This window comes from Syngnathus scovelli, chromosome 1 (assembly GCF_024217435.2).
Source record: "Syngnathus scovelli strain Florida chromosome 1, RoL_Ssco_1.2, whole genome shotgun sequence".
NCBI classification, from domain to species: domain Eukaryota; kingdom Metazoa; phylum Chordata; class Actinopteri; order Syngnathiformes; family Syngnathidae; genus Syngnathus; species Syngnathus scovelli.
Window position 1 is genome coordinate 532,788 of NC_090847.1, and position 14,673 is coordinate 547,460.

General features: G+C 47.9%; 1 protein-coding gene across 1 annotated transcript; it reads left to right on the forward strand.

Annotated features, from left to right (window-relative positions):
* Nucleotides 1-1,295: 1,295 nt before the first annotated feature.
* LOC125989867 (janus kinase and microtubule-interacting protein 3-like) lies at nucleotides 1,296-2,668 on the forward strand. Its single transcript, XM_049756278.2, has 2 exons — nucleotides 1,296-1,791; nucleotides 1,871-2,668. Exons 1-2 carry the CDS (start codon nucleotides 1,579-1,581, stop codon nucleotides 1,985-1,987), a joined length of 330 nt encoding a protein of 109 aa, XP_049612235.1. The 5' UTR covers nucleotides 1,296-1,578; the 3' UTR covers nucleotides 1,988-2,668.
* The last annotated feature ends 12,005 nt before the right edge of the window (nucleotides 2,669-14,673 follow it).

Here is a 14,673-nt window from a genome sequence, read left to right on the forward strand (position 1 = left end):
GCTCTGCTAGCCCAGACCAGCGAAGGGGACTACGACGCCGAGAAGGAGATCAAGGTGGCGCCCCTTCCCGCAACCCCCGGCCGGGTCGCAGCCTCCCCGTTCTCACCCAGCCTCGGGTGTTCTCTGGTCTGAAAGGAGGAGGAGGAGCCTCCCTCCTCCTCCTTTCAGACCAGAGAAAAGCTGATGGTAGAAATGGGTCACTATCAAAGCAGAGTAGCAGATCTGGAGTCAGCGCTGAAGCAACAAGGACAGGTAAGCTCATCAATGAGCACACCTTTTTCTCAGACAAAATAGCTACATTCTTCAGTCACTCATCCGTCTGGCATTACTGGACCAACCCCCCCCCCCCCCCCGAACGTGGCTGGGAAAATGCGGAGAAAAGCAAATGTCATTTTCCAGTCAACCAAAGAATTTGTGGATGAAAATGACACAACATTCCAAAGCTGTCCACGCGTTTGTCTCTTCTAGAATGTCAAGTGGGTGGAGGAGAAGCAGCTGCTGCGTCAGAGCAATCAGCAGTTGGCCGAAAAGGTGACGGAAAGAAAGGCGCTGGGCGGAGTCGCTTGGCGTCACACCTGTCGGGAAGCCCCGCAGATGAGGTCTGACTGTCTTTTCAGGTCAGGCGGATGGAGGCGGAAGAAGCGCGTCTGAAAGAGCACATCCAGGATATCCGAGACCAAAACGAACTGCTTGAGTTCCGCATCCTGGAGCTGGAGGTGGGAAGACTCGCACAAGCGTGTTGAGGCCAGAGATGTGACGGACGGACGGACGGACGGATGCATGCCTCTGCCTTTCAGGAGAGGGAGTGGCGCTCCCCCGTCTTGAAGTTTCTGCAAGTCCGTTTCCCAGACGGCCTCAGCCCTTTGCAGATCTACTGCGAGGCCGAGGGCGTGAGCGTACGTAAGGCGTCCCTCGCAACCCTAACCTTAACCCGAGGTCCCAGAACACCTTACATTGCTCCTTGCGCCTTTCCCCCGGACATCGTCATCAGTGATCTGATGAAGAAGCTGGACATCCTGGGCTATAACGCCGTAAGTGTATGTCGAACTCCTTATGTTCGCACTCCACGAGACTCGGCGGCTCAAATGTGACTTTTGGAAGGCTTTGCGCTGAAAGAAGCTTGTTGACGCTGTGCCTTTGGGCTCTTGCAGAATCTCACCAACGAGGAGCAGGTGGTCGTGATTCACGCCAGGACCCTTCTCACCCTAGCCGAGAAGGTAACGCGCACGTCCACGCACGCTCTCGCATTCTGCTTATGTGACAGCAGCCTTTCCTCAGTGGTTAGAATACATCAAAGTGACCAAGTCAGCACTTCAACAGAAGATGTTGGACATTGAAAGTGAGAAGGTAGACAGACACGCGACATCAGCCAAGGGGAACTCCGGCAATGTGCCCCAACAATTCTGACCTTGAGCTGTGCTAGGATATGTTCTGCAAGCAGAAGGGCTACCTGGATGAAGAGTTGGACTTCAGGAAGTGTTCCATGGACCAGGCTCATAAGGTAAGCCGCCCTCAAATCTCCCGCCGGACCACTGATGGACGAGGATTGCGGCCCAGAGGATCCTGGAGCTGGAGGCCATGTTGTACGAGGCGCTACCGCAGCGGGACTGCCCCGCCACGGACGGCGAAAAAGCCAGCCACGCTGGCGTGAATGACGTGCTGACGGCGGATCAGAGAGAAGAGCTTAGGAGCGCCGTGGACCAATGGAAGCGAGCCCTGATGTGCGAGTTGAGGGAGCGCGACGCTTGCATCCTCCAAGAGAGAATGGATCTGCTGCACAGCGCGCAACAGGTAAGGGCCCAAAGCCAGCCCGGCACTTACTTGCACGCTTACTGGCTTTTGAATGCCACTTTCCATTTGTCCGTCCTAGAGGAACAAAGAGCTGAAAGAATTCATCGAAGCTCAGAAGAGACAAATCAAACAATTGGAGGAGAAGTTTCTGTTTCTCTTTCTATTCTTCTCCTTGGCCTTCATTCTGTGGCCCTAACACCAGCTGGTGAGTGAGCTCCAGCGGCACCGCACTCGACACCTCCGATACACTGCCAGCCGGTCTCAGACGTTGGCAGACGCTCCGATGCCAACGTATACCCCCCGCCACGGTGACAGAGGCACCGCGTCACACCGGCGCTCATCCAATCAGAAGGCAGGAAAAGCAAATTCACATGCAGGGCACTTTTGAACCAGAAGAGAGCGCCACAAAAAACGGTTGTTGCCCCAAACGCGCACTAAAAAGGGTCAGAATAACAAGAGTCCCACTGGCAAGCCGGGGCCACCCGTCCAGCTGTTTCTTCAGGGGGGAAAAAAATTGGAGTCACCGGTGAGTACATTTTGCATTTAGCTCTGCTTTTCTGCTTCTGTCTTCAAGTGTGTGGCATCCTGCGATCAAAGATTCAGCCAACCCCAAAGCGGTTGACCTCAACGTCCCACCACCATGCCTACCAGAGCAGGTGACGTGATGCTTTGGACATCCTTCCGTCTCAGATGCCCAAAAGTACTCTTTGCCACATCTGCGGCAATACGGTGTCTTTTCAAAGGTGCAAATAAATCCAGCGTGGGCGGAACACGCACGTCTTCGGTTTTTCCTGCTTTGTTTGTGTGACAGCTGTTGTGAAAATTTTATACAAATAAAGTTGTATAGTACAGGTTTGGCCAAGCCGCAACTCCCGAACCGCATGCGGCTCTTTTATGTTCATATCAACATTTGTGTGTGTGTGTGTGTGTGTGTGGGGGGGGTTGTGCGTGTTGGCTTCACTTGAGTTCAATTTGGTATTTTGGTCAAAAGCGCATGTGGTGAAATTCCACAAAGTAGGATGGGCAAACACATTTCTTTAAACTATGAGTGTCAATTGGGCTCTCGAAATGGCAGGGAAAAGATGCACAGCAAAACGAAAATACGTAGATGAACACAGGACGTTTTAATCAGAGTGGGAAAGTTTCTATTTTTTGTTGAACGTGATGGCAAACCATTCTGCCTGATATGTCAGACCTCAGCGCATTTCAAAGATTCAAATCTTCAGCGCCATGCACTTCAGCTCACTCCATGCTAACATTGATCAGGCGTCGAACCCGCAACATCATGCTTAAGAGGTGGCCATGCTAACCAGTGCGCCATTATGTCAACGCATAATAACTGTAAGTCTACTGATCAAAACAGCGGTTACTATATGACGTCGCTACGTCGTGGTCACGTGACGCAGACAAGACGTCAATGGACGTGGGCAGAGTTAACTTGTTTAAAAGGGAGTGGGCAGAAGAAATATTTAATTTATTTAAATCTATTTTGAGTGCACACCATTATGCCAATGCATAACAACTGTAAATCTACTAAACAAAACAGCGGTTGCTATATGACATCTGCCACGTCGTGGTCACGTGACATACGTGACGTCGATGGGCGTAACTTTCGCCGGAATTCAAATCCGCGGGGAGAGTTAACTTGTTTAAAAGAGAGTGGGCAGAAGAATTATTTAATTTATTTAAATCTATTTGGTGTGTGCGCCATTATGTCAATGCATAACAACTGTAAGTCTACTAAACAAAACAGCGGTTGCTATATGACGTCTGCCACGTCGTGGTCACGTGACGCGGACGTGACGTCGACGCCTACTTTACATCCCACCGATCACAGGACCCCTCGGCTGCATAACCGTGCCCCCTTCCCAACCAATCGGATTTGCTATACGCGAAAACGACGCCAATGGAAAGAGCTTCCGCCCAAATTTAAATCCGTGGGCGTGGCTCGCAGCAGGAAGTAGGAAAACGGCGGCGATGTTGACAAAGACACAGCGGATGGTAACATACGACTAACAAGAGAAATATTTTTATTTTCTGCTTGCAACTGGACCGTCCAGAGCGTACACGGTAAGTACAACTCATCGTTTTTAAAAAGAAGTACTTTTGTTGCCCTGAAAAGCGAGTGAGCGTGGCGTTTGTGGGGGACGTCGAATTTCGACGATTCTTTCTGGTCAACGGTTGTAAATGATTGTGTTGATTAAAAAAGAAAACTTGATGTAACTCTACTTTTAACTGCCGTTTCAGATAGATTTGGAATTGCATCACATCCAATTTTGCCTAGAGCGTACACGGTAAGTAACACTCATTGTGTTTAAGGAGATTTACGTTTGTAATAGCAGAAGTGTAGCCGCGTTGCGTTGTACGTGTGAAAATTGGTCGAGGCGAAATGTTAATGTTTAATTTCATTCCTTTAGGTTCCACGGTGTTTGTTGGCTGCAAGTTTTCCACTGCAAGAAGAGGCTCGTATCATTGACCAGGAGCGAGCTACAATGGTGAGTAGCCATAACATTTATGTTAAACACTTCCTATTTCATGTCTAACAGTACTTGATTTAACAAATAACCATAAATAAATACAGTGTGGGCACTGAAGTTAACATATGTGATTATACTGCCTAATCTGTCACCGAGTAGATTGTTGCAAAGTAATATAAGATCCAAAGTTGTAATTCAGAATAGTTTTCAAAAGAAGGCCATTAGAATTATATACAAGTCTGATTACCCTGAACATAACAACAAGCTATTAATTAAATCACAAATTCTTCAATTCAAAGATTTGGTAGATTATCAGACAAATAATGTCTAACAGTAATTGATTTAACACATCACGATAAGTAGATTGAGTGTGGGCACTCTCAAGTTAACATATATGATTATACTGCCTTATCTGTTACAGAGTATGTTGTTGCCAAGTAATGTAGAATAGATCCAAAGTAGTAATCCAGAATAGTTTTGAAGAGGCCATTAGAATAATAAACAAATCTGATTACCTTGAACATAATAACAAGCTAAGTGTTTAATATGTCCTATGAAGTCGAAATTGGGCACCGTCATGTGGTGAAATTTGGAATTGCATCACATCCAATTTTGCCTGGGAACAAACAGATTAAATAAATCTTAGTTTTGAATAAGCCACTCCTTCTCAAACAAGTAAACTCTGCCCATTTCGCGCAGTAGATGTTCTGTTAATATCTAGTATTTATACAAAGTCATAATTTAAATTGCTTTCAACCTTCATTCATCGGTTCAACCAACATTACTCGCTCTTACTACCAACTTGTATTGATTTAACTAAGCGTTTAATACTTCCTATCAGGTCTCAAGGCAAGATTTGGCAAAATACAGTTTCAGCAAATCCAATTTTGCCAGGGAACAAAAATAGATTAAATAAACTAAATAAGTCTTCTTCCCAATAAATAAATCAGAAAAGTCTGTCTTGTAACCAGTCCTCTTCAAACAAGTAAAGTCTGCCCATTTTGTGCCGTAGATTTTGTGTCCATGCCTAGTATTTAAACAAAATCATAATTTAAACGACTTCTTGCCTTCATTCACTTTGGAAATTTGGAATTGCAGCAAATCGAATTTTGCCAGGGAACAAAAATAGATCAATTAAACTAAGTCTTCTTCCCATTAAATAAATTAAAAAAGTCTGTCTTGTAACCAGTCCTTTTCAAACAAGTAAAGTCTGCCCATTTTGTGCCGTCGATTTTGTGTTAATGCCTAGTATTTATACAAAATCATAATTTAAAGGACTTCATTCCTTCATTCACTTTGGAAATTTGGAATTGCAGCACATCAAATTTTGCCTGGGAAGAAAAGTAGATTAAATAAATTTAATAAGTCTTACTACTTCCCATTAAATAAATTAAATACGTCTTACTTGTTCCCACTCCTTTTCAAAACAGTAGTTTAAAACGAGGGCCCTTCACTCAACCTTTAACCCTATTTATTCACCTTCTAGGCTAAGTGTTAAAGGCTAAGTGTTAAAGGCTAAGTGTTAAAGGCTAAGTGTTAAAGGCTAAGTGTTAGAGGCTAAGTGCCAGAGGCTAGGCGCCAGAGGCGAGTTTTTGTGGGCTGAAGTTTTAGTGGGGTTAGTGTGAATACAATCCAAAAGAATACAACAGAATACAATACAATAGAATATAATACATAGATTAAATTCAATAGCTCTTACTACTTCCCATTAAATAAATTAAATACGTCTTACTTGTTCCCAATCCTTTTCAAAAAAGTAGTTTAAAACGAGGGCCCTTCACTCAACCTTTAACCTCAACCCCGCACGTCACATTGTGTTGTATCTGTGAATGTTGGTTGTGGCCAAATGATAGTTTTCTTTCATTCGTTTAGGTTCCACGGTGTTTGTTGGCTATGTTTTCCACTGTCAGAAGGATGAAAATACAAAGTACAACGCTTGGACGTGGGCGAAGACGTCACCGGTGAGTCCTTCCTTCCTATTTATTTACCTTCTAGATGCTAGAGGCTAAGTGTTAGAGGCTAAGTGTTAGAGGCTAAGTGTTAAAGGCAACACAATACGAACAACACAACACAATACGAACAACTCAACACAATATGAACAACACAATATGAACAACACAACACAATACGAACAACACAACACAATACGAACAACACAACACAATACGAACAACACAACACATTACGAACAACACAACACAATACGAACAACACAACGATACTGCACTGAACAACACGATACCGCACTGAGAAACACGATACCGCACTGAACAACACGATACCGCACTGAACAACACCATGCCGCACTGAACACCATGCCACACTGAACAACACCATCCCGCACTGAACAACACCATGCCGCACTAAACAACACCATGCCGCACTGAACAACACCATGCCTCACTGAACGACACCATGCCGCACTGAAAGACACCATGCCGCACTGAACGACACCATGCCGCACTGAAAGACACCATCCCGCACTGAACACCATGCCGCACTGAACAACACCATCCTGCACTGAACAACACCATCCCGCACTGAACAACACCATGCCGCACTGAACAACATTATGCCGCACTGAACAACATTATGCCTCACTGAACATTATGCCGCACTGAACAACACCATGCCGCACTGAACAACACCATGCCGCACTGAACAACACCATGCCGCACTGAACAACACCATGCCGCACTGAACAACACCATGCCGCACTGAACAACACCATGCCGCACTGAACAACATTATGCCGCACTGAACAACACCATGCCGCACTGAACAACACCATCCTGCACTGAACAACACCATTCCGCATTGAACACCATGCCGCACTGAACAACACCATCCCGCACTGAACAACACCATCCCGCACTGAACAACATTATGCCGCACTGAACAACATTATGCCGCACTGAACAACACCATGCCGCACTGAACAACACCATGCCGCACTGAACAACACCATGCCGCACTGAACAACACCATCCCGCACTGAACAACACCATCCCGCACTGAACAACACCATGCCGCACTAAACAACATTATGCCGCACTGAACAACATTATGCCGAAATGAACAACACCATGCCGCACTGAACAACACCATGCCGCACTGAACAACACCATGCCGCACTGAACAACACCATGCCGCACTGAACAACACGATCCCGCATTGAACACCATCCCGCACTGAACAACACCATGCCGCACTGAACAACACCATGCCGCACTGAACAACACCATGCCGCACTGAACAACACCATGCCGCACTGAACAACACCATTCCGCACTGAACAACACCATGCCGCACTGAACAACATTATGCTGCACTGAACAACACCATGCCGCACTGAACAACAACATGCCGCACTGAAAAACATTATGCCGCACTGAACAACACCATGCCGCACTGAACAACACCATCCCGAACTGAACAACACCATGCCGCATTGAACAACACCATGCCGCACTGAACAACACCATCCTGCACTGAACAACACCATCCCGCACTGAACAACACCATGCCGCACTGAACAACACCATGCCGCACTGAACAACACCATGCCGCAATGAACAACACCATCCGGACCAACAGATCCACAGAAGACGCCATCGCCGTAGCCCTCCATTGTGCGGTGAACCACCTGGAGCAGCAGCAGAGCTATGTCCGGATGCTCTTTGTGGATTACAGTTCGGCATTCAACACCATCCTCCCGGACAGACTCACCACAAAGCTGGACACTCTCGGACTCCCCTCTCTCACATGTGCCTGGATTAATGACTTTCTGACCAACCGACTCCAGGCTGTGAGAGTTGGCTCCCGCCTCTCCTCCACCCGTACGCTGAGCATCGGTTCCCCACAGGGCTGTGTGTTGAGCCCCCTCCTCTTCTGCCTCTACACTCATGATTGCAGACCGGCTCACAAACACAACCGGATTGTCAAGTTCGCCGACGATACCACTGTGGTCGGTCTCATCTCCAATGGCGATGAGGTAGCCTACAGAGAGGAGGTCCTGGAGCTGGTCGACTGGTGCTCTGAGAACAATCTCGCTCTGAACACCAAGAAGACCAACGAGCTCATCATAGACTTCAGAAGACACAGCCCTGAGCCAACTCCCCTCTTCATCAACGGCGAGCAGGTGGAGAGGGTCCACAGCACCAAGTACCTGGGCGTCCACATCTCTGACCGGATCTCCTGGTCAGAGAACATCACCACCATCGTCAAGAAGGCTCAGCAGCGGTTACACTTCCTGAGAGTCCTCAGGAGGTACAACCTCAACACCGACCTGTTGCTGACCTTCTACCGATCTTCCATCGAGAGTCTACTGACCTACTGCATCGTAGTATGGTTCGGCAGCTCCACCGCCGCTGACAGGGAGAAGCTGCAGAGAGTGGTGAAGGCAGCCCAGAGGATCATCGGCCGCCCTCTCCCCTCCCTTTCGGACATCTACACTACCCGCTGCCTCAGCAGGGCTAAGGCCATCTCAGCGGACAGCTCCCACCCTGGCTCCGCCCTGTTTGACCTGTTGCCCTCTGGAAGACGCTACAGGCAAATGAAGACCAGGACAAACAGACTCAGAAACAGTTTCTTTCCCCAAGCCATAGCCGCCCTCAACTCCAGCCGACACTGATGACACTTTCCTCCTGCACTATTGCTGCACTTTGTCCGCACTACTGTTTCTGATTATTTCATCTACTTTTCTACTAGTCAATTACTTGACTATGCACTGGATGGAGGTCTCCAATTTCATTGTACTATGTAGAATGACAATAAAGGTTTTCTGATTCTGATTCTGATGATTCTGATCCCGCACTGAACAACATTATGCCGCACTGAACAACATTATGCTGCACTGAACAACACCATGCCGCACTGAACAACACCATGCCGCACTGAACAACACCATGCCGCACTGAACAACACCATGCCGCACTGAACAACACCATGCCGCACTGAACAACACGATCCCGCATTGAACAACACCATGCCGCACTGAACAACACCATCCTGCACTGAACAACACCATCCCGCACTGAACAACACCATGCCGCACTGAACAACATTATGGCGCACTGAACAACATTATGGCGCACTGAACAACATTATGCCGCACTGAACAACACCATGCCGCACTGAACAACACCATGCCGCACTGAACAACACCATGCCGCACTGAACAACACCATCCCGCACTGAACAACACCATGCCGCACTGAGCAACACCATGCCGCACTGAACAACACCATCCTGCACTGAACAACACCATGCCGCATTGAACAACACCATGCCGCACTGAACAACACCATGCCGCACTGAACAACATTACGCTGCACTGAACAACACCATGCCGCACTGAACAACACCATGCCGCACTGAACAACACCATGCCGCATTGAACAACACCATGCCGCATTGAACAACACCATGCCGCACTGAACAACACCATCCTGCACTGAACAACACCATGCCGCATTGAACAACACCATGCCGCACTGAACAACACCATCCTGCACTGAACAACACCATCCCGCACTGAACAACACCATCCCGCATTGAACAACACCATCCTGCACTGAACAACACCATGCCGCACTGAACAACACCATGCCGCACTGAACAACACCATTCCGCACTGAACAACACCATGCCGCACTGAACAACACCATCCTGCACTGAACAACACCATCCCGCACTGAACAACACCATGCCGCATTGAACAACACCATGCCGCATTGAACAACACCATCCTGCACTGAACAACACCATCCTGCACTGAACAACACCATGCCGCACTGAACAACACCATGCCGCACTGAACAACACCATGCCGCACTGAACAACACCATGCCGCACTGAACAACACCATGCCGCACTGAACAACATTATGCCGCACTGAACAACATTATGTCGCACTGAACAACACCATGCCGCACTGAACAACACCATGCTGCACTGAACAACATTATGCCGCACTGAAAAACACCATGCCGCACTGAACAACACCATCCCGCACTGAACAACACCATGCCGCATTGAACAACACCATTCCGCACTGAACAACACCATGCTGCACTGAACAACACCATGCTGCACTGAACAACACGATCCTGCATTGAACAACACCATGCCGCACTGAACAACACCATCCTGCACTGAACAACACCATGCCGCACTGAACAACACCATGCCGCACTGAACAACACCATGCCGCACTGAACAACACCATGCCGCATTGAACAACACCATGCCGCACTGAACAACACCATCCTGCACTGAACAACACCATCCCGCACTGAACAACACCATGCCGCATTGAACAACACCATGCCGCACTGAAGAACACCATCCTGCACTGAACAACACCATCCCGCACTGAACAACACCATGCCGCACTGAACAACATTATGGCTTACTGAACAACATTATGCCGCACTGAACAACACCATGCCGCACTGAACAACACCATGCCGCACTGAACAACACCATGCCGCACTGAACAACATTATGCCGCACTGAACAACATTATGCCGCACTGAACAACACCATGCCGCACTGAACAACACCATGCCGCACTGAACAACACCATGCCGCACTGAACAACACGACGTCGCACTGAACAACACGACGCCGCACAGAACAACACGACGCCGCACAGAATAACACAATACCGCACAGAACAACACAATACCGCACAAACAGTTTTAGATAATATTACGTCGCAGTCATGTGACGCGGACATGACGTCAATAGGCGGAACTCACGGCAAAATTATAATCCGTGGGCGTGGCTTGCAACAGGAAGTAGGAAAGCGGCAATTCTGGCAAACAAGACACAGCGGTTAGTAACACGATGACTTACAAGGCAAATATTTTTGTTTTCAGCTTGCAACTTGACCGTCTAGAGCGTACAAGGTAATTACAACTGTTTTTTTTTAGCCCTGAAAAGCGAGGGAGTGTGGCGTTTGGGAGGAATGTCGAACTCGGCGTCTGCTTCCAGCCACAGACGCCAAATTTCGACGATTATTTCGACTGGTCAACGGTTGTAAATTATTGCGTTGACTAAAAACTTTATTTAACTCTACTCTTAACTTTGCCGTTTCAGATATGCGGGTATTACACCGCGGAAATGACGTCAATAGGCTGAACTCTCGCCAAAATTCAAATCTGTGGGCGCAATGGCCTTGAGCGAGACACCGGATACAAACACGACGATTATCAACAGAAATATCTTTATTTTCTGCTTGCAAGTGGACCGTCTAGAGCGTACACGGTAAGTACAACTCATTGTGTTTAAAAAGATTTACGTTTGTGTAGTTTGCGTTGCGTTGTATCTGTGAATGTTGGTTTAGGCTAAATGTTAATGTTTAATTTCATTCCTTTAGGTTCCACGGTGTTTGTTGGCTGTATGTTTTCCACTGCAAGAAGAGGCTCGTATCATTGACCAGCAGGAGCTACAATGGTGAGTACCCCTTTCGTCTTCCATTTATGTTAAACACTTCCTATTTCATGTCTAACAGTACTCGATTTAACAAATAACCATAAATAAATACAGTGTGGGCAGTCACGTTAACATATGTGATTATCCTGCCTAATATGTTTATCACAAATATGTCACTAATCACTAATATGTTTATTTGTTTATCACAACACCTTTGGACCTTCAGCAATCGATTATTTCCCTTCATCTACATAGAGACAGAACGATGGTGTCTTAAACATCTCATTCATTTCACCAAATAACTTCACGCAGGTGGATAACGGCCGTCTCGGTCACGCTATGTTGCGTGATGCAGTTTTGAAGAACCAAATGCATTTATTCAATGAATAAGTCAAGCTAGTTCTATGTTTATGATGTTGTAAGTTACGGTACCGATTGAAGTTGAGTTCGAAGCCAGTGGAAAACAGCGCTGCGTTTGTGCTCTCCAGGTACAAATGTTGTGATCTCTGACTGACGACCGGGCGAGACTCGAGTAAGAGATGTCCAAACGAGCTCCGGCAGGGCGGGCCAAGGCGGAGCGAACGGACGCCCTTCAGGCCGCCAATGACGAGCTGAGAACTAAACTGATGGACGTCCAGTTAGAACTTCAGCAGGAGAAGAACAAGGTGAAAACCTCAACAGACAGACACTGCCTGCCTCCCTGCCTGCCTCCCTGCCTGCCTCCCTGCCTGCCTCCCTCCCTCCCAGTTTTCCCGATGTAGATTAGACATGCGTGTGCCATGACTGTGTCAGCCTACATCAACAAATGCACCGAGGACGTCAGCACCACTAAGAATATCATCACCCGGGGCAACCAACGACCCTGGATGACTGAGGAGGTACGTCAAACGCTACGAGCGCGGAACTCTGCCTTCAAGTCTGGCGACAAGGAGACACTGAGGACAGCGAGAGCCAACTTGAACCGTGCCATCAGGATAGCGAAGCGAGACCGCAGTCGAAAATTTCAGGATCGTTTCCACGACGTCAAAAACATCAGGAGTATGTGGCAAGGCATACGGGCGATTACAGACGACAACTCACCCTCCCCCCCCCGGTGGGTGTAGTTGATGCTGACTTTCTAAATGGTCTAAATAACTTCTTTGGGAGGTTCGAGGCACTAAACGGCACTCCAGCAGTTAAAACTGTCCCCCATCAGGAAGAGGAGGTACTCTGCCTTGACTCCGCCGATGTGTTGAAGACCCTGAGGAGAGTCAACCCCTGTAAGGCCCCTGGCCCGGACAACATTCCTGGGCGTGTGTTCAGGGAATGTGCAAGTCATCTGGCTGGGGTCATCACAGACATTTTTAACACCTCGCTGGGCCAAGCCACAGTGCCGGCGTGCTTTAAGACTGCCTCCATCATTCCGGTGCCGAAGAAACCTCAAATCACCTCATTTAATGATTACCGGCCTGTTGCACTGACTCCGGTTATGATGAAGTGCTTCGAAAGGCTGCTTAAAGGTCACATCGTTTCCAGACTCCCCCTATTATTTGACCCGTTCCAGTTTGCCGACCGGCAAAACCGCTCCACTCAGGAAGCCATCTCCTCCGTTCTTCACCTGAGCCTGGCTCACCTGGAGGAGAAGAACACCCATGTGCGGAGGCTGTTCCTGGACTTCAGCTCAGCGTTTAACACCATCATCCCACAGCATCTGGTAGGAAAATTGGAACACCTGGGCTTCAACACCCCCCTTCGCAACTGGCTGCTAGACTTCCTCACCAACAGACCTCAGTCAGTCCGGGTCGGACAGAACACCTCTGATGTCATCACCCTCAGCACAGGCTCCCTTCAGGGCTGCGTCCTGAGCCCCCTGCTGTGCACCCTCATGACACACGACTGCGTCCTCAGGTTCACCACCAATCACATCGTGAAGTCAGCAGACGACACAACGGAGGTGGGGCTCATCAGAGACAACAACGACCTGGACTACAGAGAGGAGGTGGAGCAGCTGGTGGGCTGGTGCAGAGAAAACAGCCTGATCCTGAATGAGGAGAAGATGAAGGAGATCATCGTCGACTTCAGGAAAAAACAGCCTCACCACGCTCCACTGATCATCAACAGCTCAGCTGTGGAGGTGGTCAGCAGCACCAAATTCCTGGGGGTCCACATCACAGAAGACCTCACCTGGACTATGAACACTACGGCACTGGTCAAGAGGGCACAGAAGCGCTTGTACTTCCTGCGGAGGATGAGGAGAGCCCACCTGCCCCCACCCATCATGAGGACGTTCTACAGGAGCACCATAGAGAGCATTCTGACAAGCTGTCTCTCTGTGTGGTGTGGAGGCTGCACCGCCTCCGATTGGAAGAACGTGAGGAGAGTGGTGAGGACAGCAGAGAGGATCATAGGGGCTCCTCTTCCCTCCATTCAGGACATTTCATCTCAGCGCTGCATGTCCCGTGCCCGTAACATCATCAATGACCCATCACACCCCCACCATGGACTGTTCTCCCTGCTGCCCTCTGGGAAGAGGTTTGCAGCATCCGCTGCAGGTCCACCAGGTTCTGCAACAGCTTTTTCCCTGCTGTCATCAGACTGTTGAACACTAGAACTGTTGAGCTCTAAACTGAACTCTGCATCACACATTCACAGAACTGTACTTTATGACACTACGGACCTCTATCTTGCACTATCTCGCACTACCAACTTTACTGAACTTGTATAAACCCTTTAAATAGAAGTTTAATACATGGTTTAGCATTCCTCTGCACACTCTTGAATACTGTTTTGCCTACTTGCACTATTGCATAATTATCACTGCTGCACTTTATACTTATTTTTAATATATATATATATATATATATATATATATATATATATATATATATATATATATATATATATATATTTTCATAGGATATGTTACTTCTATTCAACTGCAATATCACTACTTTGTTGTAAGACGTATGCAACGGAATTTCGTTTT

What these genes read in the sequence shown, in the direction of transcription:
- LOC125989867 (XM_049756278.2), top strand. Translation starts at nt 1,579, where the DNA reads ATGTTGTACGAGGCGCTACCGCAGCGGGACTGCCCCGCCACGGACGGC. An exon ending in TGCTGCACAGCGCGCAACAG is followed by an intron (nt 1,792 to 1,870) that starts GTAAGGGCCCAA and finishes TGTCCGTCCTAG; the next exon opens with AGGAACAAAGAGCTGAAAGA.